Source organism: Cryptomeria japonica, chromosome 7, assembly GCF_030272615.1.
Source record: "Cryptomeria japonica chromosome 7, Sugi_1.0, whole genome shotgun sequence".
Classification (NCBI taxonomy): Eukaryota; Viridiplantae; Streptophyta; class Pinopsida; order Cupressales; family Cupressaceae; genus Cryptomeria; species Cryptomeria japonica.
The window spans coordinates 273,503,416-273,522,473 of record NC_081411.1 but is presented as its reverse complement, the minus strand read 5'-3'; the positions used below and the strand labels follow the sequence as shown (position 1 = coordinate 273,522,473).

The 19,058-nt window shown below is 34.7% G+C and overlaps 1 protein-coding gene across 1 annotated transcript; it reads right to left on the bottom strand.

Moving 5' to 3' along the window:
- Window positions 1-14,964: 14,964 nt before the first annotated feature.
- LOC131031079 (protein NRT1/ PTR FAMILY 5.3) lies at window positions 14,965-18,695 on the bottom strand. Its single transcript, XM_057962108.2, has 4 exons — window positions 18,245-18,695; window positions 17,869-18,086; window positions 16,097-16,656; window positions 14,965-15,898 (listed from the first exon to the last, which is right to left on the bottom strand). The coding sequence occupies exons 1-4, from the start codon at window positions 18,375-18,377 to the stop codon at window positions 14,971-14,973; spliced, it is 1,839 nt and encodes a 612-aa protein (XP_057818091.1). The 5' UTR covers window positions 18,378-18,695; the 3' UTR covers window positions 14,965-14,970.
- Window positions 18,696-19,058: the final 363 nt, after the last annotated feature.

Below are 19,058 nucleotides of genomic sequence, written 5' to 3'. Positions count from 1 at the left end.
GATTTGGTCGATCATAGGTGATCGAATTGGGATTAAGGAAGAGGTCAAAGGCCTCCAGTATTGATCTTAACCGAGACTGTAATCAGGCATGGTAGATGCTATCTTTGGCAGTTCATTATTCTGGATTGTTGTCCATATATCTTGAGGTGGTTATAATCTCTTTGTAGTCAGTGAGACTCTTTTGTAATGAGCAATACGCTATAGGCAGTGTGCCTTCCTACATGTGCAGGCCCCTCATTGTATCACATACTTTTTGCAAAAGTATCATCTAACTGTGGGTAGGCTTTCCACCATGGTTTTTCCCTTTTCGAGTTTTCAACGTACTAATCATGGTGTTATGTGGTATGGTTTCTTTGCATTGATTATTTGTTTAATTGTTAAGTTGTATTGTTTACCAGTATTTGTTTTTGTTTTACCGATACTTAAGTTGGTTAAAGGTTATCAAGTGGAATAAATTCTATAATTTGTTAACAACTGATTCACGCCCCCCCCTCTCAATCGTTCACCGGTTATCCTAATAGTCTCAATGAAGGATTGTGACCTGACCATGCTTCCATAAGCATTTTATCAACAAGAGCTGATGTAGGATACTTTTTAATCAGGTTTCAAGCAGTGACAATAGCTTTAGCCCCAAAATTTTGTTCTAAACTAGCACCACTCAAAATACTCCTGACCTTCTCCATCAATATCCTATTCATTATTTTTGCAACTCCATTTAATTGTGGAGAATCTAAACTTTTATTTTTTCTATTAATACCACAATCTATATAGAATCTATAAAAATCATTAAAGAAAAATTCACCGCCACGATCAATCCTCAAACATTTTTTTTCCAATCTACAACTCAACCATTGCTTTAAATTCTTTAAATCGACTAAAAAATTTAGATTTACTCTTTAAAAAATATTCCCATGTCCTTCTACTAAAATCATCAATAAATGAAACATAAAATGTGGTTTTTCAAACAGAAGGAACATCTACAAGACCAAACACATCATAATGAATAATATCCAAAACACCACAAGATTTATGAGAACTCAAGTAAAATTGAACACTCTTTTGTTTTCCATAAGTGCAATGCTCACAGAAATCAAAGTCAAGATTACAATCATTCAAACCCTCAACAAGGTATTTATTTTTCAAGGTCCTTAGACCATTTTCTCCAATGCGCCCAAGCCTCTAGTGCTATAACATAGTCTTCTCTATAGCTAACTTTTCTTCAGAAGAAAGAGAACCATTAGATACCCAAAACCCATGTCCATCCACTAAAGGTGAAACCCTCAAATCTTTCGATGAAGTATTCAAAGATTTACTTTTTATAGAAGTGTTATTACACTCAATGTTCAGTGTATGTCTCTAGCTTATAGAAAGTGTCAAATCTAACACCTCTAGCAATCACTATAGCACCCTTAACCATTCTACATCCTGCATAAAAGACTACCTGCACACCCACATCTATTAGTTTGCTCATAGATAATAAATTTTGTAATAATCCAAGGATAAGAAACACAACGCTAATCAATTTTATTCTACCATCAGGAAAACCGATTCTAACTTTACCAGTGCAACCAACAATATCTAAATGTGAATCATCGCCCAAGTACACCTTACCTCCATTTAATTCTTCATATTTAGAAAACCAATCTCTATTGGAAGTCATATGAAAAGATGCGCCTGCTTCAATTAACCATGCATCATTACCTGCATGAGTAGCCAAAGCCGCAATAGTTAGGGCTTAGAATCAGAATCAAAATTCTTCTTTGTAGTCCTTATAGATGTGCCCTAATTTACTGCAATTCCAACAAATGACTTTGGACTTGGATTTATTATGCTTCTCATTCTTCTTGTATTTTTTCTTATGTCTTCCATATATAGTTAGGGCTTCCTTCGAACTAATGTCCATACCTTTCTCTACATCTCTTCACCAAGCAAAGCACCCACCACATATTTAGACTTCAAAATAATAGAAGTAATTTTGATAGACATAACAAGAGAATCCCACGAATCAAGCAAAGAACAAAACAAGAAGTGACATTTCTCTTCCTCATCCATCTTAACAACAATAGATACCAATTAAGCCACCAACATATTAAATGCTTCCAGGTGGTCTGTTATCTGTCCACCCTCTTCCATTCTCAAGGAATACAATTTCTTCCTCAAGAAAATCTGATTTAATAAATATTTGGCTTGATACATCTCGCCAAGCTTAGTCCATAGCTTCTTTGCAAAGGTCTCTCCATGGACATTAATTAAAACAGAGTCCTCCAAGCATAATCTAATTAGACCCTTGGCTTTACAGTTCATAACATCATATTGAGCAGACGTAATAGGATTTGAGGGTCTTGAGACATTCACATCAACAACATCCCACAGATCTTGATCTATTAGCAGATTCTACATCTTCAACTTCCACATCTCAAAATTACTTCTTGAAAATTTCTATAGTGCCTCTATTCTCCTTGATGAACTTTCCATCTAAAAATTCTTGCAACAAGATCAAAAATTATCTTCTGCACAAGCTCCCACTCAAATCTGGATTAGTTAAAAAAACCAAACAACTGACAACTGAAACCAAATGTGACTAGGATCTTATATCACTTATAAGGAAGTTAAGTAGTGTAACAACTTCCTACACTAGCCTTGAGAGGAGGATAATGCAAAAACTTTTATAAATCATTACAATAGTTATATAAAGTTGGTAGAAATGGGCATAATAGCATGCATACCACAACACAATGATTTACATGGGGGAAACCCTTTTGGGAGAAAAACCCCACACTCCAAAATTTTCCCAATATACTATTCAAAAATAAATAACAAATTCCAACATACTTGCAGAGCAAGCTCTTCATAGGAGTACCACCAATAAGAGATTTAGAGGTAACTCAATAGCCATAAGACTCTTACACACAACCTTTATCTCACGCACCTTTTATATAGGAGATACAATACATGAAATCGTCAAAAAGTATTACAAAACCATGGGCCCGGCCATATCTCCAATCTAGATGCCTTATGATGTATCAAAATACACATCAACACGTGTTTCGACCTTTCACAGCGCATTTATGTGTCTGATGCATTTTATATTTCCTATTTCAAGAGACCAAACTTCTGGAGGCCATAACTTGTGAACCATGTGTCTGATTGACGAACCGTTTGAAGCATCAAAAAGCTCGTGAAGTGCTATATCACCTTGTAATCGCTATGCTGATTATGCCCACTTTTCAGGGCATTTAGGAGCCTCTAAAGTCTTCAAAATTAAATTTAAACCTTTCATCGCACCCTTCAAAAATGAAAACTTTAATACCTTCAAAACTAGTTATGATCTTGCGATGAAAATTTATCGGCATGCTTATCTAGCCAATCCAAAGCTTTGGGGAAATTTTCACATCATTTTGTGCTCAAACAAAAACTTACTATAAATAGTAACCTCATGTAAATGCAAGGTTAAGATACCATTTCCCAAAACTTATTTTCTATCGGTTTCTCTTGCTTACCCAGCCATTCAACTAGCTTCTATACGCTATGACTCTGGGGTGGATGATTTGGTTCTAAATATAGATTTTCTAATACTAATTTGAATGTAATCTCAAACTGCACCAAACAATTACTCAATATCAAAACACAACTCTCAGATTTTTAGAAGTCTTATGATCTAGAGCTCTCGTACCATGTTAGAGTAAACTGGTAGCTCCACAATAGCCCCAAGAGCCCTGAAAGACCAAAATAACTTCCACGGGATAGAATGGAAATAATAAATTGCTTAAACAATGCAAGATTGGTTGAATATAACAATGAACATATGAAAGTATACAACCCTTGCTCATAAAGGTAAGGTGTGATGAGGTATGACAACTACCCTTGATATAAACATTAATTGCTTGATGCAAATATTAAATTCTTAGCAAACTAAAAGTAAATGTTGTTAACGTTGACCCATTATAACTAACATATAGAATTTCACCTAGGACCTAAGTAAACTTAAGTTATGTAAATAAGTCCCCTACTAGCAACTAGCTAGGTACAAGACCTTTACTAGGTATAAAACCTTAATCACACCAATAGATACAAGTTTATGTGCGACTGTAGTTAATAGATGCTTTTATGTTGACTTTCAATTGTGAAGTTGATAATGAAGGTTGGTTTGATTATTAATGATGTCTTATTTTTATACTCTTTCAATGTGTCTTTTTTATATAGAAGGCTCTTATGATGATGTCTTTAAATATACAACTCTTATGCAAAATTTAAGCTTTTGATGCCCACATTGATAATAATTAATCATATTATCCAAAAGCCATTTTATAAAATAGATAAGCTTATAGAATCTCGATTAAACTAAAGATGAGACTACACTTGAAAGCTAGTCTGTGTAATGTCCCCACTTTGAAATTGAATTTAATGGTAAATATTAATAATAAAAAGTAAACTTAATTGAAAATATTTAAAACTATAATTAAATATAATTAAAAATTAATTAAGTTGATGAATGTACAAAAGGCATGAAATGATAAGTTGTGATTCTCCCAAATATGAGGTATAAAAGGGAGAAGAGAGCCTTATTTGAGAGGGGATAATTTGGGGGGAATCAGAAGAGCCTTATTTGAGAGGGGATAATTTGGGGGGAATCAGAAGTGCAGAACTAACTTAAATAAGAATTCCAAATCTGATTGTGAAAGGTTTTGTCCCTTTCAAAGGGCATAATTAATGAAGAGTTGCACTCTTACAAAGAGTGCTAATGGTGAAAGGGCGTGTCTCTTGCTAAAGGGTATACATGATGAAGAGGTGTGACCTCTCCCTCATATTGAGAGATATAAAGGAAAGGAAGCAAAGCATCTAGTAACATCACCATCGATCAATTCATATCAGAATTGTTATTAAGTTACAGGCAGTAACATAGCGGATCATTTGATAAATGATCATAGTTATATAGTAAATAGATACTACAATCTGATACATGAACATTGTTAGATATAATAAGAATATAAATGTGATTGGAATTAATTCTATAATGATGATAACTTGAAATATAATATCATGAATTTAACTTATAAAGATGATAGTGAATGTAATTTAATGTTCTCACAAAATCGGATATAACACAATAATATGGACAATACAAGGAATTATTTGTTGGAATCAAGGATCATTGAGAGGGGGGCATGAATCAGTGATCTACCAGTGAACAATTTTTTTGACTTAACCTCAAACCACCGAAAGCATATGCAAGAAAGTAAAATATAGAAACACAAGATAATCAACCACAAAATCATAACACCAAGATTTGAACCCACAATATTATTCAACTATGGCCAGTAGAAAAATAATATTCCATGAGGAGAATTCACTTTGCATTCAGAAACATTGCCTAGAGTTCACTACTCAAGTTACAAAACAGGGCTATAACTGTGGAGGAAGGCTCACTGCCTTACAAGAGATTACAAACTGATTACAATAAGTGAATAAATGGAAAATAGCATCTGAATATGCCAAATATCAGTTCCGATTAGGCACAAAAGGATCCGCTGCACTGTTTTTCTTCTCTGCTCTGTTCTAATTTGCAACTCCTCATTAGATCAACCAAGATCAAAATGCACATGTAAAACTATGCTCAATCACTCCAAAATGGCCTATCGCATCACACTATATTCATAATACATCATCCAAATTGGTCTTATATATATCTAATTAGTAAGATTAATCTCCCATCGGTCAGCTTCCAAAAATTGCATAACATGCAAAATGAAACATGTAGATACAAGTCAGATTCAATCTTATCAAGAAAATTATACCGGACCCAAAACACATTATCAAATGCTTCCTATAGGTCTCACATAACTCCCAAACACGATTTCAACCACCAGAATTATCTTAAACAGGGTGAACTCACAATACTGGTTCCCACTTTTTGACCAACTTTGGCACTTAGATGAACATTTTGAAAAAAACCTTCACTTTCTAACACCTATAACTTTTAAACTATTAGGAATTTGAAGATGATGTAAACTAGTGATTTGTAAGATCTTGTTTTTAGATTCTAAATATTATTTTTTCAATTTTTTTTAATAGCATTTTATTGATTTTTCCATCTCCCTCAAAAAAATAGTTTTTTACAACAAACAACATTTTTTAAGAGTGATGTACATCCCAAAATGCATAACTTTTTTTCAATAAATGATACAAACTTAATTCTTTTGAATTTTGGTTTGTAACATCAATACCCAAGGCATACAGTTGGTTTGATAGTGATATGTTGAATATTTTTCATTTTATTAAGTTTTAAAGTTTGACTAATTATAATTTAGATATAGGTGTATGCTTGAACACATAACTTCTTCTATATATATCAAAATTCAATTTTATTTTTTTTGTTAGAAATAAGACATCAATACCTAGTGCCTAGATATTTTTCAAATTTTTTTTGAATTAGTTTACCATTTTTTCCAATGCATTGAACAAAGAAGTTCATTTTCGATGAAAAACCTACATTCATAAGAAATAAAATAAAAATATATTAATGAAATTAAATATATTAAAAAATATACTATTTGGAAAGCTTATAACAAGAACTAAATACTTAAAGAAACAAAACTTCTAAATGAATTCATTTGAGCCCCCAAAAGCTAATGTAAAATTGGTTTTTTATTAGCATTTGATAGATGAAAAGGAGATTCTATTGCAAGTATGATTTAGAAGTAGAGAGGTTCTATCCAAGAAATTTTGATCTAAGAGCCTTTAATATAACTCTCTTCAATTAATTACTTCAAATGGGACCTCTTAAAGCTTAAATCATTATATTCTTTAAAAAATGTACGATTTTAGCAAAAATTAGGATGTACCAAAAAGTGGGAATGAAAATTATGAGTTCACTCCATAATCTGGACACACAGTACATCATCAGACATAAAGAATAATCTACTTTGTTTCTCAACCAGATACCAGATCTTCAAACAAGTGACATAATCAATACCGGAGGGTAGATTTGCATGATAATAGGCTTCTGATACTTAACCAATCAACTCTAATCACAAAAACCAAAATCTGCTTCACTGAAATTGAAAAGTACTCTCAAAGTGATCATAGAAGACATACTCCAGATTACCGAATAACCAAAACTTCATACCGGATCAAATCAATAGGTTGAGTTTCCATCAATTCCAACTCATAAGCATCTGTAATCATCGGAGACTACCAATCTTCACCAGACCATCACCAGAACATCAAATGCCAACAATCTCCCCCTTTGGCATTGATGGCAACAAAGATGAAAAATGATGAGTATCCCAAGATTGTGCTAACACAAAAAATCTGAATTCTGTACACTCAATCTATACTAACTCCCCCTAAACTGATTACTCCATTTTTCAATAAGGGTGGGAATCCACCAACACTTATGAAAAAAAGAATGAATGAATGTACTTATTTACATAAATTTAAAGATGTCTAAGTAAGCCACCTTTAAGGACTTCAAATATTCATTCCATCCTCTCAAGAAACAATCAAACACATTTATTAAAGCACTATACATAATGCATAAATCTCAACACTCAGAAGTTCGGATGGTACTGGTTTAATTAATGCACTAATTGCATCCTATTATGCTTCCAGTAAGGTATCCATCCAGGGAGTTATCAAACTCCTTAGTTCACCAACTCTATTCAAAATTATATCCTTGTCTTGATTCAAACCCTTTATTTTAGTAGTGTAATCCAAAATTTGTGATTCAAGGGTACTTGGGAAAACTAATTGAGGTGCGAAAGAATGACCTAAACTGGCTAGCCTACCCTCAAGTTCTCTTATTTGTCGATTAACGTCTGTAGTAAATTTGCGCAAAAATAGACATGATTTGAAAATTTTCCTGCCTTCATCTAATGCCTCTTCTGCACTCTTCATTGCAGACTTTAGGATCGCTTTATCCCTCTCTACTTCTTTCAACTTTTCTTGTAGTCTTATCTCATTGAACCTCTTCTGTACAGATTCATTTGTAGCCTTATCTAATGATACAAAATTTGAGTTAACAATATTCAATAGGTTTTTAAGATTTCCAGAGGGAGAAGCGCTAGAGTCCTGACCAAAATAGGGCAAGAATTTCTCCAAAACCTCAGTGGCAAGAGTAATAACATCCTTTTCTTTTGACTGAGATTTCAACAAATCTTCACTTGCCTTTATTTGAGCTTGGGTGGCAAGTCTCAACAATTGAAGAGGGGAAAGTGTGCTCAAATCAACCGGACCATGAGAAAAGTCATCCTCTCCATCAATTTCCTTACCTTTGACGGTGACAACTCCCACAGGCATGGTTACCAGAGGTTTCTTAAATTTCTCATTACTCTTCTCCTTCTCAACCTTTTCATTCACACTCTTTTCAACCTTGGGAATCTCCTCTACTATCATCTCTACAATTACCTCAATCTCAAGAGGATCCTGAGTAGCATCACCAGAGACATCTGCAGCTAGATTTGCATCTTGTCTTGCTTCTTGCTCAACTTGCTCAACAAATGGCTGATCCATCTGATCACCAGAGACCTCTTCATGTACTTCTAGAATGGAAGTGTCTTTAGGAATGTCTTCTACCAGGTGGGTGCTAACTTGAGGTTGATTTACCTCATATTTCTACTCAAGCAAAAAATCTCTCATAATCTACTCAATCTCATTGGCAACTTCATCAATTTTACTGATCATTATTCGGTTGACCCTTTTCTTACTTTTGAACTTTCCTTTGGCCAACTTTAATAATTTAGTGATTTCTTCTCTAGAAATATCCGAACAAGAATTAACCAAAACATACTCCTGCATTTCCTAATCTTTTCAACAGGCAGTATTTCTCTGAATGTACAAAATATCATACAACTCTTTTGGTAACTCAGATGATAACTCAATTAAGGCTCTACTTAAATTATTCATATAATGAACAACTGCTTCCTCTAACTTTGTCCTCTCATTATCATCTGCATTCTCATAATATACAACAAGATTTTTCAAATTTCAATCCTTAATGATTTCATCCTTTATTTCTTCTAGGGACTTAGGAGTAATAATCTCAACCTTACCAGATTCCAAGGATTCATATTTTTGCTTCCTGGTTCCCTTGGTCTTCCTGGGTGGCTCGCCTTGAATCTTCATCTTTTTAGGAGGAGCACCACCAAATGGCTCTCGAAATACACAAGCATAGGTTGCAATCTTCTTAACTTTCCAAACTTCTTCATTTGACTCTGTTTCTTCCTCATCTCCAGGATACTACCTAGAAGGCTTCTCCTCTTTCCTTTTATCCACTCCGCCGGTAGATACTGCTAGTTTGGGCTTTGGTGGAGGTACTAGTTTCTTTACTCTAGAGACAGGTGCAGACTTACTAGGTTTATCTTTGGGATGTTTAAGAGGGTTTTCTGGTTGAGATTTGATTACATCCTCCTCCCTTAGAATTTTTTGAGCTCTTGCCCTCTACACAGCTTCCTTTGTTAGTCCCATCATTTCTACCACCACCTCTACTTCCTTTCGGATCTTCCTCTTCCAGGATAGTTCGAAGAACTTCTGATGTAAGCTTAAGTCCTTCTCCTTGAAAATACCAAATGTTTCTTTCTTTTGATCTACCGGTTGGCTCATTAAGTGTTGAGCATATACCTCAAGTGTGATAGAGTCAACTTCATACCCCATGAGCATGATCTAAACTATCCTAGGCTCAACCGCTTCCATTTGACATTGATCTTTATCAACCATGAAGCAAATAGTTTTCTCATACTTCTCCAAAATCTCCTTAGGGATTCTTTCTCTGCTCTTCATGGAGGCCTGAAAGGTTTTGAAATATCCCCATAATGCGGATATTCTTATTATGGCATCTCCTATTCCTCACAACGCCTCTTTGATTTGCATTGCCACTGGTCTATCATAGGCTCATTGAACCTTTCCTTTTACACCAGATATCTCATTCAAGAAGTATAAGACCAAACAAATAAGAAGTGACCCATACTTAAAGGTATACTTTTTGTCTTTCTTAATTTTCTTCAAATTACTCATCAATTCATTCAAAAGGACTATACACAAATCATACCTCATGTCATTCTTGAGCATCTAATATGCTATATATATGGCAGTTCCGGAGACGGAGATCAGTCTACTTGATTGATAGACTTTGTAACCAACCACCATCGATGCAAACCTCACATCATGCTCCAAAATATCACTCATAGTCATTGCTTTGTTGTCGAACTTGGAACTAGTAGCGGCTATCACTATGTTATTCAATACCTTTCTTAAGTCAAGTACTTAACCGGTTTCATTGAGGCATGTCACAACTTGAATCACCTTTTTAGTGATCTTATGAGGCCTATCAAGCCATATGAACTCATCATGAACTTGACTGAGGATATATTGGATCCACTCCAGTTCATCGAACAATGGAAAATGGACGAACTGCGAAAAACCCTTATCATAAAGAACCTTATATTCTGGTTTGAGGTTACCCAAGATATTCGCAAAATGTTTGTTGTATAAGGTCAGCATATCAACATTTCCAAGCTCCTCAAGATCATAATGGATGTATGCCCTAACATCCTTATTGTGAAGGATAACATAGGATATCGAAGAAACTGCTCATTCCAGATCATCTTCAACAGACTTGAATGGATGTTTCGTGAAAACAAGTCTGTCTCTATCCTTGATCTCAACAACCAACAAGGTAGAAATTCTAGATACTGATGCCATTTGAATCTAGGGTTTAAAACTGATAGCTTTGTGAAATAGATAAATACCTTAATTCACAACCGAGTGGAAGAATTCGCCTTTGGATCATTGTAAGCTTTGTTTAGATCACCAAATCACTTTACTTCACTGCACTGCTCTATTCTCTTGGTCGCATTGTGAGAAATGAACTTTGAAATACCCTTTTTAACTTCTATAAACCTAATTTTGTGTTGTAATAAATGCTTCACCTGATTACCATGATATTCATGAAATCACTTACCAGAGTCTCAAATCTTCATCCAATCTTTTAGATATCATCTACATACATGATTTAAACTTTCTGCAACCTTCCGAAATCAGTTACAAATCTCCAAAGAGGGGGTTCTATGAATTTGCATGAAAAGATCCCCCTAAAGCCAAAAAGCCTTAGTTACCAAATGAAGATCTTGCACCGGATTTAGGTGCAGATCCATTGTCTATCTTGGATTCATCCTTTTTAACCCACATCTTCTCATTCTTGTCTCTTATCTCTTCTATCTTCGCTTTGCCTTTTTCATCTAATTTGCCTTTTTTTACAGGACCATTATTCTTGCTTTTGCAATACTTTGCAAAGTGACCGGTTTGGTTGCATGTACGACAAACAATATTTCTCTGCATAGGTCTGAAATTCATCTAATTTGGTCTCATCCTGCACTAGTTAGAGATATGTCCAAATATCCTACAAGCATAACATCTCTTATTTTGAAAATTGTTCATTACTGCTCTGCACATGTTTGACTTGTGACCAAAATTATTGCATATGAAACATTGACAAGTAAAGGTAGGACCATTGTTCATATTATTCATTCCATTATTCATCCTACTTCTGCATTGATTTGCCATATGACCAAATTTATTGCAAGAAAAATATCTACCATTGAATTTCCAAGCATTAGGCTATCTTACTGGAGGATTCTTTCTCTTCTTGTGATTAGGTTTTGCATTGCCTTATCTAGATCTGGAGGATTCTCCCTTCTCAAATCCAATTCCTCGCATGTCCTTTCCATGTCTCTGACTTTACAGCATCTCATCAAGCCTTGTTGAGCTACAATTGAATTTGTCTTTATATTCATTTGCAATAGCAAGTTCATCTCTTAGGGAAACAATCTGTCTCTCAAGTTCTTGACCATTATTCCTTGATTGTGTCAACTCAAGCTTCAACTGATCATTCTCATAGGTAAGCCTGAAGCATTATCTGCTCTGTCTTTCAATGATTTAGTCAAATTTTCTTCATTCTTCTTCCAGTATTCAATCTCCTTAGTCAGCTTCATCACGATGGATTGCATCTCATTCTTCAATACAGCATTTTCTCTAGCAAGCTTGTCATGTTCATCAACTTTGCCTTGATTCTCCATGCATTGTTCTTCCTTCTCTTTTAGCTTGTCCATCAACTCTTTCCTCTTGTCTCTTGAAGTGTTGACCTGATCTTTCAAATCATTAATGAAGTCTTCTATTGCATTCAAGTTTCTCTTTAAGGAGCTTATCTCATTTCTTGCTTCATAAAGATCCTCAAGTGTCACACAAAGTTGTCTCTAAAAAATCAGAATCCATTGATTCAATCTCCCAGACCTTCCTCAAGTGGTTAGGCCTCCTTAGAGGAATTAGGCTCTGATACCAATTGTTGGAATCAAGGATCAATGAGAGGTGGGGGTGAATCAGTGATCTACCGACAAACAAATTTTCTGACTTAATCTCAAACCATCAGAAGCATATGCAAGAAAGTAAAATGCAGAAACACAAGATAATCAAACACAAAATCATAACACCAGGATTTTTACGTGGAAACCCAAATGGGAAAAACCACGGTGGGATTTGAACCCACAATATTATTTCACTATGGTCAGTAGCAAAATAATATTACATGAGGGGAATACACTTTGCATTCAGGAACACTACCTAGAGTTTACTACTCAAGTTGCAAAACAAGGCTACAACCCTGGAGGAAGGCTCACTACCTTACAAGAGATTTCAAATTGATTACAATAAGTGAAGAGCTGGAAAATAACATCTGACTATGTCAAATATCAGTTCCGGTTAGGCACAAAATGATTCGCTACAATGTTCTTCTTATCTGTTTTGTTCTTCTCTGCAACTGCTCATCGGATCAACCAAGATAAAAATGCACACGTGAAACTGCACTCGATCGCTCCAAAATGGTCTACCACATCACACTATATTCATAATACATCATCCAAATCGGTCTTATATATATATATATATATCTGATGACTTCTGCTTTCTTTGTATGGTATGACCGGTCAAGTGTAGGATGCATCTAGCAGAGACAGTGTTGTAATGTTGGATGCTTGAAAAACCTTATGTATTCTTTTATTAAGAAGTAATATAGGGTGCTATCCCCATAATGATAGTACTTACCAAATATATATATATATATATATATATATATATATATATATATATATATATATATATATATATATATATATATATATATATATATATATATATATATATATATATATATATATATATTCGATTAGCAAGATTAATCTCGCACAAGTTCGTTTCCAAAAATTGCATAGCACACAACATGAAACATGTAGCTACAAGTCAGCTTCAATATTATCAAAAAATTTGTACCGGACCCAAACACGTTATCACACGCTTCCTATAGGTCTGACATAACTCCCAAATACGATTCCAACCACTGGAATTATCTTAAACAATCCAGACACACACTACATCATCAAACATGAAGAATACTCTGCTTTGTTGCTCAACCGGATACTAGATCTTCAAACAAGTGATAGAATCAATACCGAAGGGTAGATTTGCATGATAACAGGCTTCATATACTTAACCAATCAACTCTGATAACAAAAACCATAATATGTTTCACCGAAATTGAAAAGTGCTCTCAAACCTATTCATTGAACTTCATCGGGCAAATAGGTCACATAAGACATACTCTAGATTACCGAATAACCAAAACTTCATACCAGATCAAATCAACATGCTGAGTTGCCATCAATGAAAACTCCTAAGCATCTACAATCATTAGAGAATTCATTGGAGCATCACAAGAATATCAAATGCCAACATGATTAATATGATGGTATAATAATGCTAAACTAAGGGAACTTGTAACCCTTACAAGTCTGTTATTAAATCATATCAATTGCAAACTCATTTCTTAATGTATGTGGGACCCTATCTTAGGTACACCACTCCATAGTGGATGCCTAACTCGTGCCACATGGAGCCAAGAGAGATGAAGCATCTACTCTTTGGTTTAAGAGAGGAGGTAGTTGTGATGAGGGGGAGGCACGAAAGGACACCTCACTAGATATGCCACTCCATGATGGATGCTTAACACCTACCACATGGAGCCAAGAGGGATGTAGCATCTTCTCTTGGGCCTATGGTGGAGGGTCTCTTAGACACCCTATCCAGTTAGCCTACCCTGTGCACTAAGAATTGGATAATAAAGAATGACGACTAGCCTACAAATCTAATTTTATCTAACAAATATAATACTAATGGTAATTAATACATTAAAGAATTGTATCACTCAATCTAATTCATTAGTATATGTTTTAGTTTATAATTATTACTTCATATGTTCTCTAATTTTGTGTTGCAGGAAAACAATATACAAAGGTACTCCTATAGACTTAATTACCTATTTTAGATTTGGGCAAATTTAGGTTAATTTAAAGTATAACTAATTAGGGGACATTGTAGTCTAGGAGATATAATTGCTTGTGTAGCTCATATAAAATAAATAAGCTTATAGAATCTCGATTAAATGGATTTTGAATTAAAAGACATTACAAATCAAAATCCTTTCTTTAAATTTTAAATTAATTAATACCTCAAAAGAACCAAATAATATAGTCATAAATCAAAGATATGCATATATAATAACATAAAATATAAAATATCTCCTTTAAAAATAAACATTTATATTTTAAAATACATATCATATTCAAAATTGAATAAATAACATTCAATAATATATCATATTTCCTTTAAATAAATTAAAAAAGCCTATATCAAACAAATTATTTTATAACTGAATTATTAATTTTTAATTAAAATGTAATAAATTGGAATAAGTTATTGTACATCATTTATCCATATTTTAAGTAAATCTTCTATAAATTCATCACTTCAATATTCAAAAGTGGTGCGAATTTCCAGACATATAATTTGCAGATTCGGCCCAGAACTTGGACTACTTTCTATGCATACTCTCTTCTACAATATTGCTTAAAGAAAATTGGCGAGACTTTAATCTATTCTATTTAAGTTACTATTAAGATCGATATGCCCTAACTCATCCTGAAGTACGAGATCATTTCCCCTGTTTAAAGGAGAAATCTCAATGGCTTTCTCAGAATCTTCCCCAAAAACCTCTGTAATCTCCCTCTTGTACACATACAAACGTGAAACAAAGACAAAGAAAGCAATGTTCACAAATAGCAGAACGGCTAAGAATGAATAATAGTAATCTAGATGGGATGCATTCAAATTGTTCAAGATCCATCCTTTGCGGCCTCCCCGGGCAGTAAAATTGCTCACAGATGTAAGAATAAAGCTGCTGACAAAGGCACTGACGCCATTAGAGCTTGTATATAATGCAGTCCCCATACTCTGCATACTCTCTGGTGCTTGATCATAAAAGAAGTCAATTTTGCCTATATCCAGCAATGCATCCGCCATGCCCAGCAGTGCAAACTGTGGCATTAAGGTGAAAATACTTCTGGGCACAATTGCCTTTTTGTTATTTTGAAGCCCATGATCTTTAACTACTTGTAGTCGTTTGGTCTCTATAGCCATAGCCACCACCATGGCAATTACCTGGATCACCATTCCCACTCCCATTCTCTGGAGAGCAGTTATGCCTTTAGGGTTTCCTGTGAATTTTCTTAAAATGGGTATTAAGAGCCTGTCATAGATTAGGGTAGTTATGAGCATGAACAGAGTGAGGAAGGCCATGATACTAGCTGCTGGGATATGGAATGTGGAGCCCAAATGTCTGTCCAGAGTCTCTGACTGTTTAACAAACAGAGTCCCAGCTTGTGTCAGAAGTATGGTGGGTATGATTGTAGCAATCCAAACTGGAAGCATTCCAACCATGAGTTTGGTCTCTTCCACTTCAGTTACAGTGCAAATCTTTGATGAGGCGTCATTTATGATTGCTGCCTTGTCAAGAAATCTGTTAAAAAAAATTGAGCAAGTTTAGAATTTGTAGATATTAGTTTTCCACAGTTCACGACGAGTGTGATTTGAGCTTCCGTATTTGACTGTGTATATCTTTTTTCATCAACATTTCAAATCATACTTTATGATTCGTCATTAAGATAAAGAACTAGAGAAGCAAAAATTAGATGAGATGGGTATAGAACAAATTTACCTTAATGAAGAAGTATGTGGGATAGGGTATCTGTATTTTGCAACATATTCTTGGTAGCCCACTTCATAAAGGTTAGAAGTCTCTGGTTCAGCTTTGACTTTCCAGTTCATGGCTGCCCTTACAAACACTTTACCCATTCGCTTTAGAGGACTTCCAGTTACTTTTTTATGCCTGTAAAAAGGATTTCCAGTCAAGAAGACAAGTGCTGATGCAAAGAGTGCTGCTGTGATGATTGCATAGCTCACTCCAAAACTCACTGTGTCTTCTATGTAAATCAGGAATGTTTTGCCTAACAGGCTTCCAAAGAATATGATGAACATCCACCAGTTGAAGAAGTGGTTTTTGTGGGACTTTTCTTTGGGGTCAAACTCATCAAATTGGTCTGCACCAAAAGTAGAGATGTTTGGTTTGATTCCACCTGCACCTATTGCTACAAGATATAAGGCTAGGTAAAATATTCCACTCTGAAAAGTGGTAGCCTTTTGGCATCCATCACCTGATGGACAAGGAGGAGGCCTCAAAGATTTCAGAGAAACAGCTACTGTCAAAAACCCCATTGCCTACATTGGAAAAGAAAAACAGCTGACCTCATTGAATAATAAGACATCAAATGAAACTATTACTCTTATTTTGTGAGATTACAAACAATTGTAGTTTAAAGAGTAACAACTTTAGACTAACCCCTGTTTTGCTGGCTTTTTAGTGTTTTGTAATGGGTGGAAGTTGTGTAACCTCTATACAGAGAAATTTAGAACAATTGAGGTGGACACGACTTTATTATTTATTATTGAATAAATGATTTGTATGTTTGAGCAAAAGAATGAGAATCTCTTTTACATTTATTCCAACCTTTTCTTTCTATTTAGTACTACTGGGTGCATGTTTACCAGTTGCACTGGTTTCTTTTCAAGTAATGCTCCCCTCTTATTTTATTTATTTTTATTTTAGAGAGATATTTTTAAAAAATTTATTTTTTGTTGCACCAAGAGTATTCCCACAATCCAGTTTAGTGTGCATTCTGTCTTATTTTGGTTATACTTACTGTCAAATTGGAGCCAGGTAGGAACGAGCTGGGATAAGACTAATCCCTAATTGTATTGATTAAAGTTACAATATTAGAAACCTTGTTTGATGCTCAAGAAGTTGAACACAATATTTAAGAATCTAAATATTGACAACCTACCATTACACTGTGCACAATACACTATAATGGAAGACTAACTCCACATTAATAAAGATGACTTTATGTAGTGGAAAAGAGTACCAAATGACAAAGTTGCAGACCATTTCAGAGACATTAGCAGGGAGGTTAGAGACACAGACTTATAACCTGAACATTACATTCTTATAACCTGAACATTACATTGTATAGGCTTTGCCAAAATAAAAGAAGATGAGCAACTAAAAATTTGACAAAAGAAACTCAACAACCTAGGTTGGGATGGATAATGTTCAGTGGATGCTTATCATATTTCTAAGTTGATCATAATGAATTGCAAAGTAACAACTAAATTTGCTTGGAAATCATATGACAGTCTTTCTTTTCATACCATGGTTTACTGATATTTGAAGTCTCCAAAACAATATTAACTACTACCAAAAACTTGTTCATATGAAGTGAAATAAAAGCACCCAAATTTATAATCTACACAAGCATGGAAAAGCTTTACTTAATGTTCAGGGAATTCAATGATTATAAATGAGGGAGGCGTTGGACAATTTTCAGTATCTACAGAAGGGATACAGCAATACGAACTTGGACAAAAGTTTACCAGTATATAGATAGATGAAAAGGCAAGGAAGGTCCAGTAACGTCCCCAATGAGTATCAGCAATATAAGCAGCAAGGAGAGGCATAGTCCACATAGTACCAGTCCAAGTAGTGACATTAGTTGAGGCAGAAACAGTCCCTTCATGCAGTTTGGTTGTGAGATATATCACCAAATTAGCCCATATCCCACCATAAGCCAGCCTCTCACAGAACTCATACCCTGTTCAATCCCAACAATGACCAAATTCATAACATGAAGAAACACTATTCCTGAGCTAAAGAAATACAAGATTGAATGCATGCAGCAATGACCAAATTCATAACATGAAGAAAGACTAATCCTGAGCTAAAGAAATACCAGATTGAATTCATGCATACCCACTATAAAAGAACAGGCCTTTAACCCTCCAGTCTTGCTTCTCGAAACAGGCCTCCCTTGCAGATCAACAGATCCATCTAATGCAATATTTTCCTTCTCTGGTTTCATGGCTGTTCTTTCATTGCTAACCATTGGTTTAGATCTGGTTTGCAGCAAAAACTAACAGAACATACAGGATCCTGCAAGAAACTAGAGATTAAAAGTATAAAATGATTTTACTACAATGATGGTGTAAAATCAACATGGCAAAACAAGTCTTGAAGTTGGGTGTATTCTGATGCATTTTCTAATGGTTTTTTGAAGTTCACTGCCTCTCAGAAATAAGCAATGTCGAAGAAAGCAATAGTAAAATAACAGCAAGCCAGGAAGGAAGACTCTTGGTTGACACCTCCCCCTTAAAGAGCTTCCCTGGAAAAAAATTATTGACCGAAGCCCACTAAAAGAAGTAACGAAATTTGGTAAAATAATAATAAACAAGGAGATGGTGAGCACGAGTTTCAGAAGACAAATAAATAATAACTTACCATTGACTATCAACCTAAACATCAAAATCATTAAGTTGAGAATGCACTTAGTGAAAAGACCATTTATTGCATTTTATTTATTTTTACTTAACCTTCGAGTCACTTACAGCAGGCTGCGTCTATTGTGGCTCCAAAATGGGCCTTTCGTACAGCGTGGTAGTGACAGGTTAGTCAATCGCAACCGTTAATTGCAAAATCGACGGTGTAAAACGCTTGACTAACACTCGTGTTAATCAATCCGTAATGTCGTTTTGGAGCCAGAATAGACGCGTCCCTTACAGCAAGACAT